Below are 23,572 nucleotides of genomic sequence, written 5' to 3'. Positions count from 1 at the left end.
CTCCTCCTGGTAATTTGGCCAATAAAATAATTAAACATCAGGCATAGGGAATGGAGCTTGTAGAGAACTTGTGAAAGAGAATAAAGTTCCCAGTTGCATAGTTGCATGGTATCACCTCATAAAGCATACCATTACAACTGTATTTCACAAAGGCCTTTTTCGCATTAATCACTTTACTTAAGCAATACATTCTGTGCTGGTACACTTTGAGAGGTTGTAGCATGTAATTAAGGTTTCTGGGGGTTTTGGTCCCTTTCACAAATTTTGCACAAATGTGCTTCATGCTATTTAGTTAATTAATTGACCTTGTCAAGCATTGAAGCTCCATTTAGGTGGCTCTCTTATGAAATAGTATAGGTTATTTCAAAAGTTGCCATTCTTTCAAAGTATACTGGCACTGAATGTATCACTAAAATATACCCCTCGATGCGAAAGGAGTCCAAAAAAATAAAACTCAATGTGAAAAGTTTGAGTCAATACTTAGGGGTTGAAAGTTTTAGTGTACACTAACCTAGAAATAATCAGTAGTAGCCCACATAAAAAAGCTGAATTCACTGAAATTTGCTTGTGTATACACTACTTATTTGACTACTACAACTTATAGTACCGGAAACTAAACTGATAATGCATTTACAGTCCAGTTGTGATAACTTCACTTACAGTAGTAACATACCACCTAAGTGATGACTGAGTGATTATCATTTCTTATCATCCCCTTAACTGAGCAGAGCGTGCAAGTTAACTTGATTACCATGGCAATACATAGAATAACAGAGTTATAAGACTAACTTTCTGTGATTGGACATTGTTATCAAATAATCTGCCTGGTTATTCTGTTATTTAGCCTTTACAAATAGATTCCAACTGCACCTGATCTTTATTCCATTCTGTCATTGATCAACCATTTGATAAATTATTTTGTGAAAAGGGTCATAAAAGATTTTTCCACTTGTTAGTGGGAAGCAGAAAAGACTGCATTTTAGACCTGGGAAATGAACCATACACCAACAAGCAAAACTACAAGAATCTGATTCCTGTTGAACATAATTGCTGTTGTTGTGATGATTGTGATATGTGGAGATCTAAAGACTATGGTGTGAAAACTGCCATTGTGGTATGTGACCTCTGATTGTGTTTAATAAGTTATGCCTTTTGATGAGGGTCTGAACGAGAAGTTAACACACACATACTTATATTCAAAATGGTAATACATACTTGATATGTTATATAGCTCATTTTAGGAAGCACTCATTTGTTTTTGCTGCTGGGAATTTCATCCCAGCTTACAATCTCTATACATTATAAATGAAACTAGGAACACAAAGTGTATTGCTGTTGTTGTGACATTTGTTAGGTATGAATCTTCTGTGGGGTGCTATATCTGTAAAGACAAATTAATTTTTAAGAAAAGTTTCTCTTATTTCATAAAAATCTAACCAATTGTTGTTAATATTAGATATTTTATAAGACGTGATTATGTAAACATATTATTTATACACAACAACACATGTAACATGTACTGAGACTTGCTGGGCTTTTCTTTATAAGCATATACACTATCACTTTACTTAAGAGATTGATGCAAACAAACCTTAAATATGTTCACCTTTAACATAAAGTCTGACCACTTTTTTAAGTGAAGGATTGGAACGTATGCCACATGTGTAAGTTCCATGATCAGTCTCTTTGACTGCATCAATGCGTAAATTCCAATCTCTTATAGAAGGCCTCAGAATACTGAAGCGCTTGTTGGCTGAAAATACTACATCATTCATGGTTAACAAGTTCTCATCTGGCCCTACCCAGTACACCTGGAAAACACAAGGAAATATATTTTGTACAGATATTATAAAGCAGAACTCTAATTTGGTTATGTTTGGGTAAAAAAAAAACAATATTTAAAATGCATTTTAGCACAAACGCTGCTAGTATATCTTTCAAAATATTGTGGAACAGGAAGCTGTTTGGAAAATTTCATCTTGGCATAATGCATGATTTATCATTTGCAAAAGGTAATGTTTGTTTTGATTTTATACTGGTGGTACTTCATGAATTAAATTGGACAAAAATTGTATTGTAACTAGTTGTTATAGTAACAAGTAATTAACATTATAAATAAAAAAAAAACATTGATATTAAATATTCAATAAGACCAGTTATCAATGTATTAACAATCTTTATCTGTGAAAAGGCGCAAATGACTGCTGAGATACACTGCATATATAAATTAGTATTCACTCAAATAGATATGAAACAATGAACATACATTTGGCTCTCCCAGGTAATAGACAGAGCATGGCAGCACAGTATCTTGGTTGACTAGCACTGTCATATTGATCTCTGGTGCACCAAGTACAGCTGTAAATAGATATAGAGATACATATGTATGTTCAAATTTGTTTTTTTCAAAATACATCTGGTAAATTCAATGCATGACATGTAACATGAAATCTATTTATCTCGGAAATATGCCATACATACCTGGGCTCTCATTTTTTGGGTTTATTGGTTCAATTTTTCTTGTATCTGCATTTTCTGAATGTAAGACAAAAACATCAGTGGGCATTCTTGTATTCTTTTGATAATCAAAATTATATTCCATAAGATATTTCATTGCAGTTTTCTTTTAGGTCGTTCATGGTTCCAAAGTCTTGAATTTAGTAATATTTTGGTGATGAAAACCACATACTTTGCGGTTCTCATCACCAAAAATAAAATTGTGATTTATGGAACAATAGCTTTTGTGGATTGTATTTTTGCCACAGGATGTTTTAAGATAAAAAATAATTATCTTTTCATGTCTTATCTAGACTTGAGAAAGTACTTTTGAATACTAAGCTTATACTACTTACCATATACTGTCAAAGACCCTTTCACTGACCCAAAATGGTTTTTGGCAATACAGGTATATTCTCCAAAATCTTCTTCTGTGAGGTCATGTATTCTCAAACTGAGGCCTATTGCATCACGACCTTCATTGTACATAACCACACTGTACTTAGAGGAGGTTTGGGTCTCCTTCCCCTTATACATCCAGTAGATTATGGATAATGGCTTTGCAGTAACAAGGCACTCAAGAATAGTGTCTTTGCCAACAGATTGGCCAATTCTAAGGTTAGGCAAGCGTATACGTGGGGGAACTGAAAAAAGTTTCAAAGTTGGATATTTTTGTGACAGGTATTTCAGTGCAAAATTGCCATTTATAAGGTACATTGTAACATTGTGTGTTATGTGATGTTTTTAGAGAAATAGTTTACTGCACTATTGATATAATCAAATTTATTATATGTAACTAATTAATTCCATGCTGATACAAATGGTATTGTTTTTTGTGTATTTGAATGGACAGATAGGTAAATTGGTCTTTGCAGATCAACATGGTACCAATAAAGAACAATCACTTGCTGTTGAAAAGATTTGACAACTTACATCCATATTCCACCTCAACACTCATCAGTCTTGAGGCTGATGTTCCTACTCCATTATGGGCCTGGCACTCATAGATACCATCAGAATGCCTGGAGATATTGTGGATGATCATGACTTCACTGTCTATCTCAATGGCCTCTAAATGTCCAAAGCACAAATTCTTAATAAAGCCTTGATTTGTCAATGTTTTCTTGCATGGTAGTGATGAATTGCTGCCTTTTGAACTCAGATGACATCAGATGATGGATGTACAGTTTTTAAAGAAGTTTATTTGTTTTTAGTGAGGGCATCTTTAAACTATGCTGGTTCAATTTAAACTTATACAATTTTCTATTGCACAGTTTATTTTTTAAACTTAAAGTTGGCTTCTATCTAAAAAGTAGAAAAACCAAAGTGGGACTTTTTTCCATCATGGCTCCTACATAATACAAAGCTAAGCAAATTAAACGTTTTTGTCCTTATGTCCACCCACTTAAAATCATGAAAATGAACAGTTTTATCTGCATATTGGTACTCACTGGAAGTATTGAAGTAACAATATTTCTCCCCACCCCTTTGACCAAGGGGTTCAAGGGATTAAGCAACATTGAGAGTGAATTTTAGGGACCATGCCCACAGATATTGGATCGATCTATCTCCCTGAGGAGTCTTACTAAATTGCCATCGACTTAACCAGCTTGAATGTCTGTCACGCCTAGTAAAGCTGTTAGGGGGTAATTATCTTTACCCCTTAGCTGATTCGGTAGGCATAACAGACATTTAAGCTGGTTAAGTTGATAGCAATTTAGTGAGACTCCCCAGGGAGATAGACTGATCCAGATGGATTGATCTAGGCATGGGAACCCAGTCTAAGTCACAAGTAAGATAGAAGCTATTCACCAGGATAACCTTATTTCCTGATAAAGATGCCCTGAGAGACATGGAAATATTCGAGTTCATATTAGCTGTCAGTATAAGCTGTTGAGTGAAAAAAATCACTGTATTATTGGTTTTTTCTTTGATTTGAAAACAAACCTGTAAAATAGCTTACTCTTTTTTGCATCGGCAGATTCTGTGACCTCTCTTCTATACCATTTGACCTTTGGTGTTGGCTGACCTGTGACATTGCAGGTCAGTATGACTGTGTCACCTTCTTTCACCTTTTGGAGTATGGGACTTGACCTGTTTGACACTATTTTTGCAGGAACTAGATTAATGGAAGACCAGAGATTAGACCAAGATTAGCACCAGGTTGTGCCATTGTGAATCCAAATGTATTAATTGTAACAAAACAAACTTGACTAGGGGTAGTGCTGGCATGCTTGTATATCACCAAACCACCTAAGAAAGATGCATTACATTTTTCCTAAAAATCAAATTATTCATTTAAAAACTACTGCAATATTATTTGATCTGCTATGTAAATTAAAATTTGTATTTCACCTAAATAGGCCCTATACACTTTATTTAAAAATTAATTAATTGAAAGCCTACCCTTTATATGAAGACTAACCACTTTCATTAGCACAGGGTTGGGGCCTATAGAGCACTTGTAACTTCCCTGGTCAGACAATTTTACTTCATCAATGTATAAACTCCAGTCTGTATAAGTAAGCCTTGGTATGCTGAACCGATTGCTGTCTATAACTCTTCTTTCATTATAGGTTAAAATAAATCCCTCTGGATCTTGCCAGAGCACCTTGAAAAGATAGCTAAATAGATAACAAAAGCATCACATTGACTTAATTACAAAAAAGACAACAATATGAAAAAAGTTTACTTGGTTGTCAGATTATGATATGAAAGAAACAGTTTGTATTTGATTGTTATTTTAAGAGTTAAAACTCTGTTCAATTGAAGATTGCTTATCAAAGATAATTTTTACATGATTATTTTTCATTTCCCTCATTGTTTATGTGTATTTTTATGTTTTTAAACTTTTTGATGAAACCATCTCTTTATTAGTATTTAGGACTGTTCCCATAACCCTATTGCACTAGATTGATCCAACTTGGCAGGGATTCTCGCTAAATTGTAATCAGTGTAAGTGGCTTAAATGTCTGGCACACCTACTTGAGCTGCTAGGGGGTAATAAACAATAGTCAGTTACCCCCTAGTTACTTAAGGGAGGCATGCCAGATAATAAAGCTGATTACACTGACACTTTAGTGAGAAGCCCTGCAGATGGGTTTATGGGAACGCACTCTTTGATTCTTCTAGTGAAAGTGCAGGTGCATCATTTTTAAGATGCATGTCATTGAATTTAAACATCTGCATTTATTAATTTTTATTATTATTATTATTTTTTATTGCTTTCAATTTCACAGATGAAATATATATTTCTTAATTATACCATTTGGAGTGCGTATCACAACATGTTGCATTATGTCTGAGAACTCAAGTACATGTGCATATGTGTTCCTGCATGGCATATAGACTAAAGCAAAATGCATAAGCTGCAACTCTGTAGGGAGTGGGAACCAATAGTTTACAAGAAATAAGAAGCCCTTTACTTACATTGAGCCCTCTATCTAGATCCACTGAACATGGGAGCATGGCATCTTTGTTTTCTATCACCGTCACATTGACATGTGTTGTGTTAAAACTTGGTAACTCATACATTCTTCCCTGAACTGTAAAGAGAATAACATGTGTCATATATACCTTTATACAAACTACTGTATTAAAATCCATCTTACATGTCTGCTTCTAGCTCCTAGTGTGACTGGATATTGTTTTCTTCTTGGATTGATATCCTACATATATACCTCCATGTAAGGATCCCATTTCTCCACCAAGTATGAGACAAGAACAAATGAACACAATGATATTTGCCATATTGTGTGACTGTTTCAATGAACAGGCCTGATATGTAATACCAATCTGAATGTTATTATTTTTTAATGTTCAAATATGTTATCATATATTAAAGCCAGTAGCTTTCGTTCATTATTTACCAAGTTTAATACACATTTCAGGAAATCAATTTATTATTTTGATGATGTGCAATAGAAAAATGATGGAGAGGAAATTGTTTTTGTGATAATTGTAGTTTTCATTCCTCACCCAGGTGCATTGCTGTGTAGGCCCACCACATCTATGTGCAGTTGCCCCCAAAAACTGAAGTAGATGATCTAAAAGTTACATGCCATTCCATATGGATGTTTTTAAGGATGAACAAGTAACCTATTTTATGGTAGATTAATTCATTTTAACCTGTTGTAGGAGAATAAAGGTCAATACACCAAGATTCTCTCTTTATTGTCATTATCTAATAAGCATTTTAGGAAATGCTGGATTTCTGATAGATATTGATGTTTAGAAAATGTATTCAATTAGAGTTTGACAGGAGAGGAAATTGATTTATCAGTGCCACATACAGATACAGATACAGATACAGGCCAACACTTTCTGTAGGGGGGGGGGGAGGTAAATAGGGATGAAGGTTAGTGGGCAAAGAGATTAAGAACCATGAATCCATAATCTTTTAGATTACTTTGGAGGAGCCATCAATCGACACACCACCAGAAAACAGTATAACTCCAATTGACCATTTCCCATAGGTCTGCATGTTGATACCCGACACCCGAGGCATCATTTTATGGGAATCATCCTACATAGCCCCAAGTCCCCTGTTGTTGTCACACATTGCCTTACTTTCAAATATTTATCATATTTTAAATGTGTATCAACAGTGGGAGCACATGGAAATCAATCCATAGAAATAATAAGATAAAAGGAATAGTTTTAGCATATCCTTAACAGAATATATGTTAGCCAGTTTATAAATTTGTAGCAGTCCTCCATTATCAAACAAACAAACTTTAGAACAACGGACTAACAGATCAATCTGCGGATCAAATATGGCTACTACTAAGAAGCTTGTCACTTGATTTCCATTTAGAAAATGAATAGGTTCCTTGTGGGGATTACGTAACAAGCATTAAGGTGGGTCGTTGGATCTGTTAGTCTTCTGTTCTGACTGTGCTCAAACTAAAGCAATGGCCATGAAGTGCATTGCTGTTGTTGAGATGATCTGCACATCTATAGTGGGTAACAACAATCGTTTATCATCTTTGAAAGTCTGTCAAAATATTCCTATGTGTTGGATTACAATGGGAGTGCTTTTATGTTAAAGAGGATGAATTTGTCTTATTATAACAAACAATTTTGTGTTTCCAAACATTGTTGTGTATTTTAAACTTTTTAATTCTTAGCCGAAAATGACACTAAAATAGCGCTTAAATCTGGGACATAGACATCCCGTCTGTTTTGCAGCTGTACAGTATGGAAAAGAAAGTCCCAGAATAGTATTGTCACGTTTTTTGTTCATCTCAGGGATCATTCTAGATAAATACAAAAATTTTTCTTCATCACAAATTTTGATGGATGAAGAAAACAGGTTATTGTGCATTGTAATATTAGCATTGTTTCCGTTTTTAATTTCCATACAGAGTATGATCTCCCATACAGGTGAACTATACAAATCATTCAATTTCAGGATTTAAATACCTGAAATACCCTCTGCTTTTCATTATACTGTGTAAGGAAATCCTAGCTGTCATCTGAGCATGTAATCGCATATGTTATGACTCAATCCTGTTTCAATTCCTTCAGACATGCATGACAGCAAAACCACAGCGTGTAGCATGTATATAGTTTCGTTTCTCCCTTTCTCCATTCAAATTCAGCCCAGGGACCTAGCATACATAGTGGAAATTTCCATTGATGACATAATGACCCAGTCATTAAATTAGCTATAGCGAGTTTGCACTTTTTGGCGTGTAACTCACTATAGATGATTTACATTTAGAAGTACACTGATATATGAGGAGAATCTGGTTTTCTAGAATTTCAAAGATGGCTTTTGTATGTGATTCAGGGAAGAACAAAGTAAATAGCTGAAAGTCAATTCAGTTTAATTTAACATTCTTGTTCAAAATACTTTACAACTTTCCAGAAATAAGATGCCTTATGTATATATAGTGCGACTCAAAAGTTACCACGTCAGTGTCATGTATGTAGACATCAGTGTTTCACTGTGATATGATACAATAAATCATTTGTTTTCAGTGGAGCTCCTGCTGCTGGGCACCATTTCTTATGGAACTGAAATAAAATTAAGTGCACTAGTAATATATTTAAATATATTTTAATGAAAATTGTGAGTGTGACACACAGTACACATGTTAGTTTTATATCAAGCTTGCTTAATGTGCAATACTTTTGTGTGGTAATTAAGTTTGTCCAAATTTGTAAGGTATGATGGTAAATAACCAGTACATGACACGCTTGCTGTGAGACCATGTCAAAATGTGATCAGTTTTACTTTCATAACAACAACACGACAATAAATAAAGAATTTGTGAAAACTGACAATAGGAAAACCAGTCTAACTGGAGGTTCTACTTGATGTTTAATGCAAATGCCTGCAGAGGTTACAGTATATCTGTCATTGATGGAATTTGGGGAAATTATGGATTCTCTTAAGAAGAATATTTACTACTAATGGATTGATGTGTTTGGAAATCTTGATGTGGTGAAAACTTAAAGGGAAAATAACTCTTTGTTTCGGCCAAAAAATGAATTTTCCTGGAGTAAACAACAATTTTCCCATACTTACCAATGGTTAATGAATCCATTTTTACATTCAAAGTTAGTCCCTGGTTTTTTCTAAAAAGTTTGGTTTTTTGTTAAAATCTCTTAAGAGATTTTAACAGAGTATAGCCATCAGTGGAGGTCACGTGGTCTAAAGACAAATTCAGATATCAGAATAATAGCTATAACTGCTGTTTTTGTGGTAAAACAGAATATATTATATTTCTATGAGTTATCCACAATGTTTTTATTGTGAAATATAGATCTCATAAGAAGAGTTATTATCCCTTTAATGCTAAGTTTACAAGGGGTTTCCTCAGCGTAAATAATTTCTTTTTCAGTTTGCAGCAACCTTCATACCTTCTACATTAAGACGTATTTGATGTTTCAGATGAACATCAATATTTGTTGAAACTTCACAGAAGTAGATGCCAGCATCATCCACAGATACCCTGTTAATCTTGAGGGAACATTTGGTGTCCTGGCCCTTGAGTTCACAGGCTGTGGACAAACGCTCATCATCAGTGAACACAAAATTGCCCACAGTGAGTGGCTGTAATAAGCCTTCCTTTTTCCATACCTGAAAAAATATAGACATTAATATCAATGAATATAGCTTATTGACAACTTTTGTGCACCATAAAGTGAACTAAAAATTTTTCATAATGAACATGCATGTCACAGATTGATTTTAGTTACCAGCTTGAAAGTAGGGTGTACAATTTTTTTAACAAGTTATGCACTATATATCATTGACACACACACACACACACACACACACACACACACACACACACACACACACACACACACACACACACACACACACACACACACACACACTCTTAAAGTGATCGATGTCACTAAAATACAGGGAATTCAAAAATCAGTTTGAAACCATTTTTTTCAGTTATGCTATTTGTTTTTGGCATATTTTATTCTATATGCAATACAGATATAGTAGAAAATTGGTGGTTTATATGCTGAGAATCATGTAACACTAAATTAAAGATTTTTTTGCTTATATATGATAATTTTCATTTTTGACAAAAAGCTATTTTGTGCATTGCCATAACAAATGCTTTCAAATGAAAACACTGCTAATTATTATTTTGTAAAATACTTACAATGAGCTCTCCAAGGTGATTCACAGAGCATGGGAGAATGGCATCTTTGTTTTCTGTCACCGTGACATTGACCTGTGGCGGTGACACATTAGGTCTTCCATACACTAAAAAGAGAATTACATGTAGATATATGCATATCTTCATACAAACTTCTGCATTGAAATCCATCTTCTAGGTCTGCTATTGGTGTGACAAGGTATCTTTTTTTCTTGGTGACTTGTTTTGGTTTCTTTCTTTTGCTTGATGCATTGATGATAAAATACAAATAATCCTACATATATAAAAATTAAAATATCCTACATATATACCTCCATGCAAGGATCCCATTTCTCCACTAAGTATCAGACACAAACAATGGATCACAATGACACGTGCCATATTGTGTGACTTTTTCATTGAACAGACCTGATGTATAATACCAATTTGAATGTTCAAATATGTTTTCAAACATTAAAGTCAGTAGCTTTCTCTCATTATTTACCAATTCTCATGTGCATTTCAGGAAATTGACTTTATTATTTTTATGATATTCGATAGAAAAATGATGGGGAGGAAATTGTTTATTATTATTATTATTATTGGTAGTTTTCATTCCTCACCCAAGGTGCCCTTTTCAAATGTGTTGGTATTCAAACTGCCATGATGATCATCAGCCCTATGAGCAGTTGCTCCCAAAAATTGACAAAGTGATTTAAAAATTACGTGCCATTTCACATGAATCTTTTAAGGATGAAAAACGAACCTTAGTCTATCATATGGTTGAATAATTGATTTGAGGGAGAATAAAGGTCAGTGAATCAAGATTCTCTCATTATTGTCATTATTTAATATACATTTTAGGACATGTTGCATTTTTGATGATAAATACATTGATGTTCATATTAAAGTGACAGGAAAGGATATTGATTTACCACTAAGAGGTATAGGTCAACTCCTTCAAGGGAGGGAGGAGGGTGGAAGGGTTTACATAAATTAGTGAGCAAAAATGTTAAGAACCATGAATACATAATCTTTTCTGTTGCCTTTGGAGTCATCAATCCACAAATCATCAAAAAACACAAACTCCAGTGGACCATTTCCCACAGGTCTACATGTTATACCTCGACATCTGACCGAGTCAACATTTTATAGGAATCATCCAAGATAGCCCTAATAAGTCCCCCATTGTCACACATTGCCTTGCTTTCAAATAGCTATGAGAATATGTCTGTACTCTTAAAGATTTTAAAGTAGTGTATGTCAACAATGGTAGCAGATGGAAATCAATGCTTAGAAGTAGTTATCTGTTTATCTCAAACTCTATCAATCACCATGAAATGCATTGCTGTTGTTGAGATGATTGTGGTATATTTAGATCTTAGCCCACCTCTGTCATTGTGGTAGGTGACCTCTCATTGTGATTTTGACCCTATCACAGCCTTCTGTACAGTCTTTTGTTAAGGCTTTAGTTTGAGAGAATGGAACCACCACACTCAATGTGTTAATTTTGATTGGGACTTGGAAATAACTTACGAGACTGATTCCTGAGACTAAAATGTAGATTAAGTTTGAAAATAACCCTGACTGGATTGTTTTTCTTGAAATTATGCAGGGTTTTTTTGTGTGTGAATTTTTCAATTTCACTTATTGTTTTTTCGAAGTGTAATTTGAATCTGTACTATCTGAAGCCTTGTGTTATTTACAGTTTCTGGAAGTTCACAGTAACATTGTCTTCAAAATTACAGAACTGATAAATATTAATTAAATACAGTAAGAGTTTGAAAATCACCATGATTTGATTCATTTATTGTTATTATCATTATTATTTGAAGTTATGCATTTTTCTGCAAAATGTTCATTTATCACATCATTTTTAAGGTGTAAATTTGAACTTCCATAGGTCTGAAGGCCTTGGTTAGTCACATTTTCTGAATATCCATGATATCCATGTGTTATTGAAAGTTTATAAGGATTACGCTGTTAAGCATTATGAAATATTCATGAAAATTGACAAAAAAACTTCCTTATTTACATTGGTTGTTTATTATTTTATGCTGATTTAATATTACTGCTTCTGTCAGTTTTGTCATCTTTATGTCTGTCCATATGACAGTTTTGCTACCTTGTCTCCCTGTGCTGGTTAATAGATTTATTCATTGTCCAAATACCAAACCAAGAAATACAATTTGTTTTTGGGACTGCTTTATTGAAAATCAAATTTATTTACAAGTCATTGGTGTTACTGTGACCTTGAATCATACTGAATTTCTAAAAGCATTGTATCTGTTCAAGTTTGAAAAATTACAATATAAAAGTCATATTCAGACCAGTCCCCCTCTCCCAAAAATGGTAAGAAAATTAGGGCAATGGCTTTATCTTTTCAATGGGGAAAATTGACTTTTGCAAATATTGCGTAAACACATTTTTTGGTAATAATTTTTTTTAATTAGGACATCGTGATTGGTTGCAAAAAAAAAAAAAATAATAATAATAATTGAAAGGCAGGCTACCTTATAGTTCTATTGTATACAGTAAAAGCGCCATAAATGGTACACAGAAATATATTTTTTTGTGATTCCAAAATTATACATCTCAAAGATTGATAATTTTTCCCAATGAAAAGATTGTACTCTGGACTCTGAAAATGATTTTTATCATATTCATTATGCATTAAATTGCACAATTTTGCAAAATCCTTACCCATTCTTGTATTCTAATCTGCCTGTATGTCAAATACCTCCATATCAGTAAGAGAATATAAATCTATTTTCCTACAGTTATTACATATGATCAGATTTTAATAGTCATGCCTATACCCAACTAACTGATATACAAAAAGGAAGAATGAGAAGAAATTCTAGAGTTGGACAACCATTAATAATGTTTCTCCACATACTTATCTATCAGCATATAAACAAGGACAGCTGATTTAAATTTGGTAATGATGTCCATAAAGCATAGAAATACAGTATTTTGGTGAAAAAAGAATAGTTTGTATTGTACATGTAACTCTTGAAAATTGAGGGGTTGAGGAGTTGGTGAGGTTATAGCAATGTAAAAAAATTTTTCTCTGTCTTGAGTTCGGTTTCATCCCTTAGTAAAATATTAGATACTTCACCATGTAAGTTTTGGCATTTGATATGGGCATTAATATAATTTAAGATCCCATTTTTAAATACGGTTTTATTTCTTTTGGCAAATTACAAGAAAAAACTCAGGAAGCAGAACACAATGGTGGAAAGGAGTAGGGTATACAGGGTTGCCAAAATTTAGTACTAAAACATGTACATTTATTGTTAAATGTGTAGTTAACAACAGAACACCTGAAAGCAACAGGAACCAATGCTAAATTTGTAGAGTTGGCAACCCTGTATAGAATTTCAATACCAGTTTGTGATCAGACTCCACCAAAACAACTAATATATATATATATATATATATATATATATATATATATATATATATATATATATACATATATATACAGAAAGCCACAACACTACTTGTACAGATACCATATACATTACTACTTTACACAAATTAAAACATTATTTTATAGGTTATTACAAAGAAGCACTAGGGCATAGTGACTGCTCAACATTAAACAAAAGTTTTACAGAAAGCAATAAGAAAGATTTTTTCTCCGATATTATATAATAACTAAATCTTGCATCTATATCATAATCTTAAAAAGTAATACTTGCTTAATTGTTCTGAAATGATATCACAATATTTTACTTTGATTTTTCATTAAAGCCAATCCACATATGTAAAACATAAATATTTACAAATTTTGAATGTGGCCTAATCACAAAATTATGAACTTCTTGTAAAGAATATCATATGGAAGCTCTTTTTTAATCTGCTAAAGTCGACCTAGAATAGTAATAATAATGTAGACATTTAATAAAATACAGATTTTCTTGTGACCAGTATTTACGTATTAGTTAAGGCATTAATGTATCATTGATAAAAACTTATTTATCCACATATACTACGATAGACATATGTCATTGGTTATACAATAAATACATATTTTTATATCACAAAAAGTGCAATGCAGACTGAATAAAATACCTTTTTGTTGTCAAAATTTTCAATATAACATTTGATTGTCATTGAATAAAATCAAAAAATGTTGAAATGCAGTTTACCGCATACCAAAGATGAATTATATGTTAGAAAACTTTAATTGTACCCTTGTAGGTACCAGATCTGCTTATGTTTCATGATCTTAAAAAAATCTTGATATGTTACATGTAACAGTGCAAAGCATCATGCCTGTTTCAATTTAAATCATTTGGGGGAATTAATAAATATTAACATTTACTTGCAGAAGCAACAATGAGAAGATTCGGCTTGCAAGATCACATTGAGAGCTTGCACATAATGCAGGAGAGGTGGCCAAGTAGAATGTGGGTGCACCAGTAAAAAGAAGGTAAACAAAAATGATAATAAAATTTGCAATAATTATTACACATTTCATTGTTATGTTTTTGTATACAATAATGAACATGTTCAATAGCCACGTTAATCAAATTATCACCCTGGTCTATCCCAGGTTCTAAAAGGAAATATTCAGTAATATAAATGAATAATACTTTTAATGCTAAATCAGTTTTATATGAAACTTTGCTAATGTAGATGATACATATGTTTGTAACGTATTGACCACAATTGGGACTCTAAAGATAAAAAGTAATGTTATATATGCCAGTTTGTAACTGAGCATTTTGTCAAATGGTTAACATATTTGTATATAAATAAAATAAATGTACGTAAGTTTTACTTGTCAAGAAAATGACTATTCTTGATTAACAAAATTAGCTTTCAGCTGACTATCCATTACAAAAGGATTTCTCTGTTAGACTGTTACATTTTCTTTCATTAATCTATAATTCATGTATGTATAACTTTACAGCAAATCTCTTCTTAAGCAACTGCCCATGTCAATGTACACATTTTCTATCAAGTGATTCAACATCCTTCATCTTTGCTTATTTCACTGCATCTGTTAAAAAAAGTTGCATCCAGAATGCCTGGTTTTAATGCTCATGTCATTGCAACAGTGCTGTCAGCATTGTTGTCAAGCACAGCAGAGGAATAGTGGTGGAGACTGTGGAAGCTTGACCTTTCTGTCCCTTGTCACTGACACTGCCGATCACACCTAAAGTGAATGTTAATATACAGAAAATGTGTGCTGTTGATAGACATCAGTCTTGTAGAAACCCTCTCCTCCCCCTCCAAACCATCCCTTTTAGGAAAGACGTAACTTGATTGACACTGAGCATAAAAGGGAATTTTTGAATACTGCTATTTACTGAAATTAATATATAGTTCTTTTTGTAATGCAATATGATTATCTTGTAAATAGTGCAAAATTACAACTGATAAATAATATGTTTTTAACTCTCTCTCTCTCTCTCTCTCTCTCTCTCTCTCTCTCTCTCATACATCATATTTAGACATGATATCTATCTTTGTTGATGCTACCATTTTTCAGTGGAATAACAAAAGAGTGAAAGAGAAAAGTCTGAACCAGTTTCATGGTGTTTTTTTTATAGATTTTTAAAAGGCAGCTTGCACCTCACAAGTGCACTGGCCATGATTGATGGCTTTGTATTATCTGTGCTGGCTTTACTGTCCCTGCTTTCATTAAATTCCATTAAATAACAATTTGTAGAACTCCAGGGACTGTATTGTGAAGCCTGGATTACTTTCAAGTGGATGTACTGTAATCTGTGATCACAGCTTTGGGTCAGAGGATAAAAAATTACTAAACCAAAAGTGAAATACTTGTAAGGAAAATGCACATATATCATGGTTACAAAATGTCTAGAGGCTACTTATATTGTGGCTACAGTGTGTACATGTATAGTTGTGTGATTATTTTTTTGTTTCTCTGAAAGAAATTAGCTACCTGATGTTGAAGTGCTTGTAACTTAATACATGTCATGATTACAAAATAGCGAGGCTTTTTGCATCCTAACTGTAATTAATTATTTTTTACAGCAGGGTTGCCTACTTTTTGCACCTGAGCATATTCTATATATTTTGTCTATTCATTCCTTTTGTTTTCAGGTGATTATCAACACTTAATGATAATGCACACAGGCTCATCAAATATTTTTATGCTAAGGGCTCTAACTTATTTGTAATATTTTGTAATGATTTATAAGAACTAAATGATTAATGTGTCATTGCTTCTCTCCTTAGTCTTACTATTACTAATTCCACAGCGCATTTAAGCTAATGTATTTAACTCAAGCAAATGGAATTATATCATTTTCTAACAAAGCTAATTTTCATGCTTGTTTTAATTTTTTTCATCTCTTAGGTCTTAATCTTATCTCAATCTGCAAGTCTGTTATGGTTGAAACCAGCTGTTATATTTATAAATGTACCAGGTATTTTTTTAGAAATTCATTTTGTGGGAAATATATTTTTCATTTCCATTGTAATAAACTCAGTTTATTAATTGCTGAATAAAGAAAAGGTACATATGGGGCTACAATAATTGTAATAAAATCTGAAAATATAATTTCTTAATCACTTTACTTTTGTTGTTTGAATTGCTGATATTTGAATATCATTAGAAACATTTTACTAATCTTTCATGACACCAAATTTTCACCCATATTTACAACTTTAAACATTTTTATTACAGGTAAAGTTTTCTGTTCAACTCCCCTTAGAGAAATAGTCTCAATTGAGCTACATGTTGTATTCATGCTCTTACTAATTATTTAATTATAATGATGTGGAGTGTCACTGCTTGACCTCATTCTACTACGTAACCACTTCAGCTAGTTTTTTAATGACTAAAATAAAGTTGACTCTTATTCTGCTCAAAATACTTTTAAAACTGCACACTTCTTTATAATTTTGGTACGATTAAGCAAGAAGTTATGGCCTCTTCGCAACCCCACAAGTGAAAATGGTGCATAATTGTAGGTAAATAATAACTTTTACTGACTCATTACAGCATTATTTTTAGGATATTGAGTCGTATTGACTATTTAAGGTATATTTTTAATCTATCAATTAATATTTACTCCTAAATATTTATATCAATTAACCCAGGCAACAATTCATTGCATGGTCAAATAATTAGGCAATTGATCAGTGGGATTATACAATAAAAGTGGCCTTGTTTGGCCAAATCTGAAACAACTAATTTTCTGTGTTGCCTCTTTTCTTGGTATGAATATGATTATGAAGGTTTGAGGTAATCTGGGATGGAGGAGACATAAAAAAAAGTATTTCTGGAATGCACCATACCTGGTCTATCATTCTTTGGATTTGAATACCCATTAGTTGATGTTCTGGTGAATGATGTTGCCTCTGGATCATCATTGGATGGTTTCATGACCTCTACCTCTGTGGCAGTATTTTCTGGCTCTTTTCCTTTAATGGTATAATGTGGTGTTGCCGTTGTTGAATCCACTTCTTTTGTATCTATATATTCTGAAAGTTGAATAATAAATATATTTCATGTAAATTTATCAATCCCCTCTAGGTTGTCTATATGATGTCACACAGAGAAATAGAATAGAATAAAATAAAAAAATGTATGTTTGTACTCTTGGTCATGGATGTCATCAAAGAGGGAAGGTGCAAAACTTATGGTCAAAATACCTAAAAAAATGTTTTATTGGCTTGCTGTATATGTGATTTTTGGTAACATTCAATATTTCAGACTTATTGGGTAGATGCTTCTGTGAGTACACAAACTAAAACAGAAAATGAAATTAGGATGCTGCTTAAAGCTACTAAGAACAGCAAGGTTATTATCAGCCCTTCGAATCCCAACTACCAGACTTGGCACCCAATGATCCTGAATTCACTGGTAGATTGGACCACACTACCCATTTTCAAGTTGTGCGTCAGTACACGCTTCAGAGTATCAGACGTGACACTGCTCTTGCCTAGTACGCGAAGTGATGATTCTCAGCGGGGCTGGAAAGTAGTATGGGGTATGATATACTGTGAAATGCATACTGACACACACCTTGAAAATGGGTAATGTGGTCTGATCTACCGGTTTTGTGATCATTTGTTTGTAGAGTTTGGTAGTTGGGTGAACCTGATTATATTTCATTAACACGTTTCTCTTGATTTATGTATTTGTTTGAAGGATACCTCCTTAAAATACAAATAAATCAAAATCCGTGTCATGTAAATATAATGGGTTTGCACTACTTACCAAACACTGTCATAGATTTTTTCACCATTCCAAGCTTATTTTTGGCCACACAAGTATATTCTCCAAAATCTTCTTTGGTGAGATCAAATATCCTCACGGTGAGGATCACTGTCTTGGGTCCCTCATCATATGCCTCCACATCATACCTAGTGGACCTTTGGATTTCAGTATTTCTGTACATCCAGTAGATTGTTACAATTGGTTCTGCAGTTATGATACACTCAAGAATGGTGTCTTTGCCTACAGACTGACCAATTCTTGGGTTTGGCAGACGTACCTCTGGGGGAACTGAAATAAATTTGGAAGATTGGTATAATCAAAGCCTTTCTTTGTTGATAGCATCGCACTGTTGACTTGCAATGGAAACGTTCATATTATCTTTGACTTGCATGTGTACAATGCAAATTGTTCACATTTTATAGACCTTTTCAAATATGAATAAACAATCATGATTTCATGAGACCTATCATGCACACACACATAGGCTACTGTACCAACATTTGAACTTGTTTGCAATGGGTGTGTGGAACATTAAAAAATACTGGTCTGTTTCGACAGTATTAATATAATTAATGTTTAAATAAGCTAAAACAATTATTGAACATGAGTACTAGCTAGTAACTGTACACTTGCTTCCATTGGACAGAAGGCTATGTTGGTTACAATATAGTGATCTTGATCTAATTTGCATGATAAATATTTTATCACTAAAAATATCATGAATTATATGGATCTATAGCCTTCATCAATATGAACATTTTCCCCAGCCAAATATAAAAAACCAAATATACTTACATTCCACCACCACCCTCATCAGTCTTGAGACTGATGATGCCACTCCATTGTAAGCCTGACACTCGTAGACATCATCACAATATCTGGAAATGTTGTGGATGATCATAACTTCTCCATCAAGCCCAACAACCTCTGAAATGTTTTAAAGAAAAATAATATTTTAGAAAACGGGTGTTCTTTATGCTCTGATTCTGTGCTATGGCATTTGTGAATCTGACTCAAAATCATGTATAGAAATATCTTTATTTCTTATAATAAATAGCATCTCAAAACTGCTTGTTTTTTGTTTAGCTTAAATCACTGAAGCATTTAGATGAGTTTGGTTTAAGGTATTTGTATGCCATTTTTCTGGAAATTGATAAATGCTATTAAGTTAAGAAATGTTTATAAGTTTATCTGATTCTATATAGCAAATAAAAGGAAGAATATAACCAACACAGCATACTCAAAAATTTTAAATAAAATCTCAACCACATTTTAAATTAGTCCTGAAACCTGAAATTTAGAAGTTTAAAAATGTTTATTAAATAACCCATATTTAATGTTGAAAATAAATTCTGTTGGAAAAATATATGGTTTTTAATTTATTATTTTCTAGTACAGTAGCTAAGGGTACTTTTATATTTTAATTTCTTCACCTTCATAAAAATTCAAAAATTGAAAACATGAAGTTGGACATGTAAACAGACCTCAAAAAAAAAAAAAAAAAAAAAAAAAATTAAAATAATAATTTGAAATTCCACTCAGTATGATGAATAAAAACAGTGACATTCCATGAGCTAGCAACACCATTGTAAAAAGCTACAGTTTTACATGTGTATATAATTATATAACCTCCACACATACATACATGTTCTTTATTTTTCTGTAAAGACACTTTTACAATTTAGAGGACTGAAGCACCTCTACTAGTGCAATAAACAAAACAAAAAAGTGCTATTCATTGTCTTACAAAAAAAAAAAAAAAAACGATTATAAGTAAATATTTTATAGCTGTAAGGTAAAGTGCCTGTGAGTGGAGCGCATACTGAAATTTGTGTAAAAACATGAAAAGCATTACGTAATGCAAAGTGGCTATGCTGAATTGAGCTCACATAAAAAAAACTATAAAACATGCAGTGAATAAGAAACGGGTCAAACACTGAAAACAATTGGCATGTGAGACATACCAGGGAGGCGTCCCCTGGAAGTAGATAATCTTGAAACTGAGGCTGCTAGAAGGAAAGAAATAATTCAACAAAGCAGTGAACAAAGATCATTGATAGTGCATAACTGAAAACAAATTTGTGCTTTTTCCTAGATCTTTTGGTGCTCGTTCACTGTCCTAAATCTGTATCACATTTTAAATAAATAAATTTCTGTGCTTGTAAGATAACTGGGTTGAATAAATATGTGCTTATATATCAGGCCTACCCAACTACCAGACTCGGCACATAAGGATCCCGAATTAACCGGTATATCGCACCACACTACCCGTTTTCAAGGTGTGTGTCAGATCGCATTGCGGAGTATCATACCCCAGAACAAATTTTGTAGGACGACTGTGGGCTCATCCACACTCGACTGTCACCTTGATTGGATAGTAAATGATTGTCTTAAAATCGCTATATGATTTTAAAACCAGGTGCATAAATTTGAAAACCACCTAGAACAACCTTTGACTTACTTTACAACCTTACTCTTACTTTAGAGTACTCTATTTTATTGTCTCTATGGGGGTATATGGGCACTTTACGACATTCGGTTTGAATGTTTTAACACCTTTTGATAGGGCTTTTTTGCATTGTATTAGATTAATGTGGCAGTCTAAGGTTGTTCTTGGTGGTTTTCAAATTTATGCACCCGGTTTTAAAATCATATAGCGATTTTACGACAATCGTTTACTATCCAATCAAGGTGACAGACGAGCGTGGGCTCATCCTGTCGGTGTTCTGACTGATACTCTGAAATGCGATCTGACACACACCTTGAAAACGGGTAGTGTGGTCCGATATACCGGTTAATTCAGGATCCTTAGGTGCCGAGTCTGGTAGTTGGGTAGGCCTGTATATGAGCACTATTCATCTGTTTTTTTTTTTTTCTCCATAGTAATGGACCAGGTTGACAGGTGTTTGTAAAGAAGAGGAAACATAAGGCTGTTTTGTTTTCTTTTTCATATTTTTTTTCATATTCATAAAGTCAAATGATGAACATCTTTCCATTCTAAAAAATTTGCCCAAAAATATAAACATTTTAATGAAAATATAGTTCTCTCATTGAATTGTTACTAAGTTTAGTTACTAATTTGAAAGTGCCATAGGTATTTAAGTGTATGCTCTCCATATTGCACATGTTTGATGAAAATCACACCCTTGTGCTATTCAGATAAGAGATATATATTCAGCTTTGCTTATTTGGAAAATGCCTTGGCACCCATGGTTTTGATCTAATGGGTACATCTTAGTTTGAATGGTTCAATGTTCTCATCATTGGCTATTGTTATCAGAGAACAGGGACAGTTTTTTCTCAGATATATTGTGTAAATAGAATATGCTTTTTTGGACCAATGAATTTTAGACTAATGAACCCTTCAGACCATTGGGCCTATGAGTTGCCCAGTTTTTAGACTAATGAACCCTTCAGACCATCGGGCCTATGAGTTGCCCACATTAACACTCCTAATGTTAAATATGTTATTGAGAGCTTAACAGACAAGTTTTCATTGTGCAGAATTCTGTGTATAACTATTGTATTTTGAACCACAATAAATAATATCACAAAAGTTGGGAATGATCTGACTGGCACATATCAAATCATTTTACACAAAGATGTTTAAGCAATACAGATGAAGTACCAGGATCTCTGACCTTCACATGTGAATAAATATAGTGCGTCTGCCAGTGCTTGTGCAAATGTGAAAAGGAAAGAACACGAACAATGTCTAAGCAGACAATAGAAAGAAACTAACAATTGCATCAGTTCTAGGTGAAATTTAGCAATAAACAAGTGCAACTTGGCATCCCTGCCCAACCTGCACTTGTGTGATAAACTTGGCCACCACATGTATGGATTTTCAGTGCATTATTCATAAACATACTGATCACAGACAGATTGAACAAAAATTTGTGATAGGACATAGGCCCCCACTTCCACCCCTCCAAAATGTACTTGGTTATTACACATCAGTTTTTTTTTTTTTTTTTTTTTTTTTAGAAAAATGGGGTGTTCTGCAGTAACAGGGTTGCTTCAAAGATTGGTTTTCCAGGTATCTTGGAATGGATGGAATACAAATAAATAGCATCTTAATTTTCATGGTGCTATGAAATACAGCTTTCAACCTATTCTTTAACTAAGTACAATAGGAGAAAAGCTACAAAATATGTCCCCGTTGCAATTGTTAGTCCACTTCACACAAGTGTGCAGTGACAGTAGGGAGAGCAAAGAGTAGTACCAGTCCAGGAAAGCTCTGGGAAATCATCTTTACCTCCTTCGCCTGCAAACAGACACAGGAAAGAACTAGAGAAAAGCTGCAAGCATCAGCATATAGCTATATGCCTATAGGCTTTGACGATGCTAGTATGATTTATATACTATAATAGGAAGACAGTTTATTAGATGAAAAGCTTAGCATATTTATATGATAAATATATTTCTGAATCATATAAAACAATATTTTTGCCCTATGTGGGACAACACTAGGTATATACAAGTTCCATTAAGAGGTTTATTTAACTTGCTTTGCGATTTGTGTGTTTGCTGTAAATGCCCCCCCCCCCCCCCCCTCCAGTTCTCTTGAGAAATAAAAGGAAGAAAAAGTCAAATCTGTGCAAAATAGTTTCAGAAAAACATTGTGGTGAAAATTTAATCACCTTTTTTGTTTGTCAAATTTCTGTTATCATATGTTACTTCATATAAATTGTTTTAAAAATATGTTGTCACTTGATTTAGGTACATACTGGTACCTACACATTCAAATTTAACCAAAATATAGGTTGTGTATTGATAAAAAATAGGTATCAAAGCAAACATGTAAATTACACATCCTGATTCTTTCTTTCTTTTTTTTTTTTTTTTTTTTTTTTTTTTTTTTTTTTTTTGTAGTAGTAGTAGTAGTAGTAGTAGTAGTAGTAGTAGTAGCAACAAAGATGATGCTCATGGAAAATTGTATTAATCAAAATTCTGTGGGCATGTTACATTTCATTTATACGTCAACAGACAAGATGCAAATCATCATCTAGACATACATATTTTGTACTATTGATCAAAGGGTTCTGACAGATTGAGATAGATAGATAGATAGATAGATACCTGTTGTGATAACCTCTTTTTGAAATTGATAATATGTAAAAGAATATATTGTACTTGCATTTGTGGCTTAAATATGAACAAAAAACTGACCTTATTTTATAGCTATAATGTAAATCTCACAGTAAACCTGCAGATACAACAATCACTGTGATTATACAAACCTTCTGTCATG

General features: G+C 33.2%; 3 protein-coding genes and 1 long non-coding RNA gene across 8 annotated transcripts in view; 1 reads left to right on the top strand and 3 right to left on the bottom strand.

Annotated features, from left to right (window-relative positions):
* LOC106172165 (opioid-binding protein/cell adhesion molecule homolog) lies at positions 1–6,712 on the bottom strand. The gene is made up of 10 exons (XM_087001821.1): positions 6,177–6,712; positions 5,926–6,041; positions 4,903–5,107; positions 4,460–4,615; positions 3,430–3,567; positions 2,853–3,140; positions 2,482–2,535; positions 2,267–2,358; positions 1,607–1,811; positions 1–1,381 (listed from the first exon to the last, which is right to left on the bottom strand). Exons 1-10 carry the CDS (start codon positions 6,244–6,246, stop codon positions 1,293–1,295), a joined length of 1,413 nt encoding a protein of 470 aa, XP_086857947.1. The 5' UTR covers positions 6,247–6,712; the 3' UTR covers positions 1–1,292.
* Positions 6,713–8,316: 1,604 nt separating this feature from the next.
* Positions 8,317–10,586, bottom strand: LOC147764414 (cell adhesion molecule CEACAM1-like). Its single transcript, XM_087001822.1, has 4 exons — positions 10,442–10,586; positions 10,134–10,237; positions 9,367–9,586; positions 8,317–8,517 (listed from the first exon to the last, which is right to left on the bottom strand). The coding sequence occupies exons 1-4, from the start codon at positions 10,527–10,529 to the stop codon at positions 8,510–8,512; spliced, it is 420 nt and encodes a 139-aa protein (XP_086857948.1). The 5' UTR covers positions 10,530–10,586; the 3' UTR covers positions 8,317–8,509.
* A 1,711-nt stretch (positions 10,587–12,297) lies between these two features.
* LOC106172222 (protein amalgam) overlaps positions 12,298–23,572 on the bottom strand; it is a 91,999-nt gene continuing 80,724 nt past the window's right edge. For 4 of the 5 annotated variants that reach the window (XM_087001817.1, XM_087001819.1, XM_013552854.2 and 1 more), the window contains 4 exons: positions 19,114–19,245; positions 18,319–18,606; positions 17,394–17,579; positions 12,298–15,279 (listed from right to left, as the gene is read on the bottom strand). In XM_087001817.1, the coding sequence (XP_086857943.1) occupies positions 15,170–15,279; positions 17,394–17,579; positions 18,319–18,606; positions 19,114–19,245 (716 nt within the window). In that variant the 3' untranslated portion in view covers positions 12,298–15,169. Of the gene's footprint in view, positions 15,280–17,393; positions 17,580–18,318; positions 18,607–19,113; positions 19,246–20,282; positions 20,328–23,572 lie in introns of all 5 variants that reach the window. The other variant, XM_087001818.1, reaches the window with a different exon arrangement.
* LOC106172325 (uncharacterized) overlaps positions 14,432–23,572 on the top strand; it is a 93,448-nt gene continuing 84,307 nt past the window's right edge. The window contains exon 1 of the long non-coding RNA XR_001239417.2: positions 14,432–14,550. This is a non-coding gene — a long non-coding RNA (uncharacterized LOC106172325). The remainder of the gene's footprint in view (positions 14,551–23,572) is intronic.

This window comes from Lingula anatina, chromosome 1, assembly GCF_051362555.1.
Source record: "Lingula anatina isolate TDL-2025a chromosome 1, LinAna3.0, whole genome shotgun sequence".
Taxonomy (NCBI): domain Eukaryota; kingdom Metazoa; phylum Brachiopoda; class Lingulata; order Lingulida; family Lingulidae; genus Lingula; species Lingula anatina.
Note: the sequence above shows the minus strand (reverse complement) of the source record. Positions and strands in the feature narration are given on the sequence as shown.

Bases quoted from the DNA above. Each gene is read 5' to 3' on its own strand.
- LOC106172165 (XM_087001821.1), bottom strand. From the start codon at position 6,246: ATGGCAAATATCATTGTGTTCATTTGTTCTTGTCTCATACTTGGTGGA. The intron at 3,568-4,459 runs GTAAGCTATTTT...TTGGACATTTAG, and splicing joins ATCTGCCGATGCAAAAAAGA to AGGCCATTGAGATAGACAGT. The intron at 2,359-2,481 runs GTATGTATGGCA...ATCTATTTACAG, and splicing joins CCCAAAAAATGAGAGCCCAG to CTGTACTTGGTGCACCAGAG.
- LOC147764414 (XM_087001822.1), bottom strand. From the start codon at position 10,529: ATGAAAAAGTCACACAATATGGCACGTGTCATTGTGATCCATTGTTTG. The intron at 10,238-10,441 runs GTATATATGTAG...TTCTCTTTTTAG, and splicing joins AATGGGATCCTTGCATGGAG to TGTATGGAAGACCTAATGTG. The intron at 9,587-10,133 runs GTAAGTATTTTA...ATATTTTTTCAG, and splicing joins ATCACCTTGGAGAGCTCATT to GTATGGAAAAAGGAAGGCTT.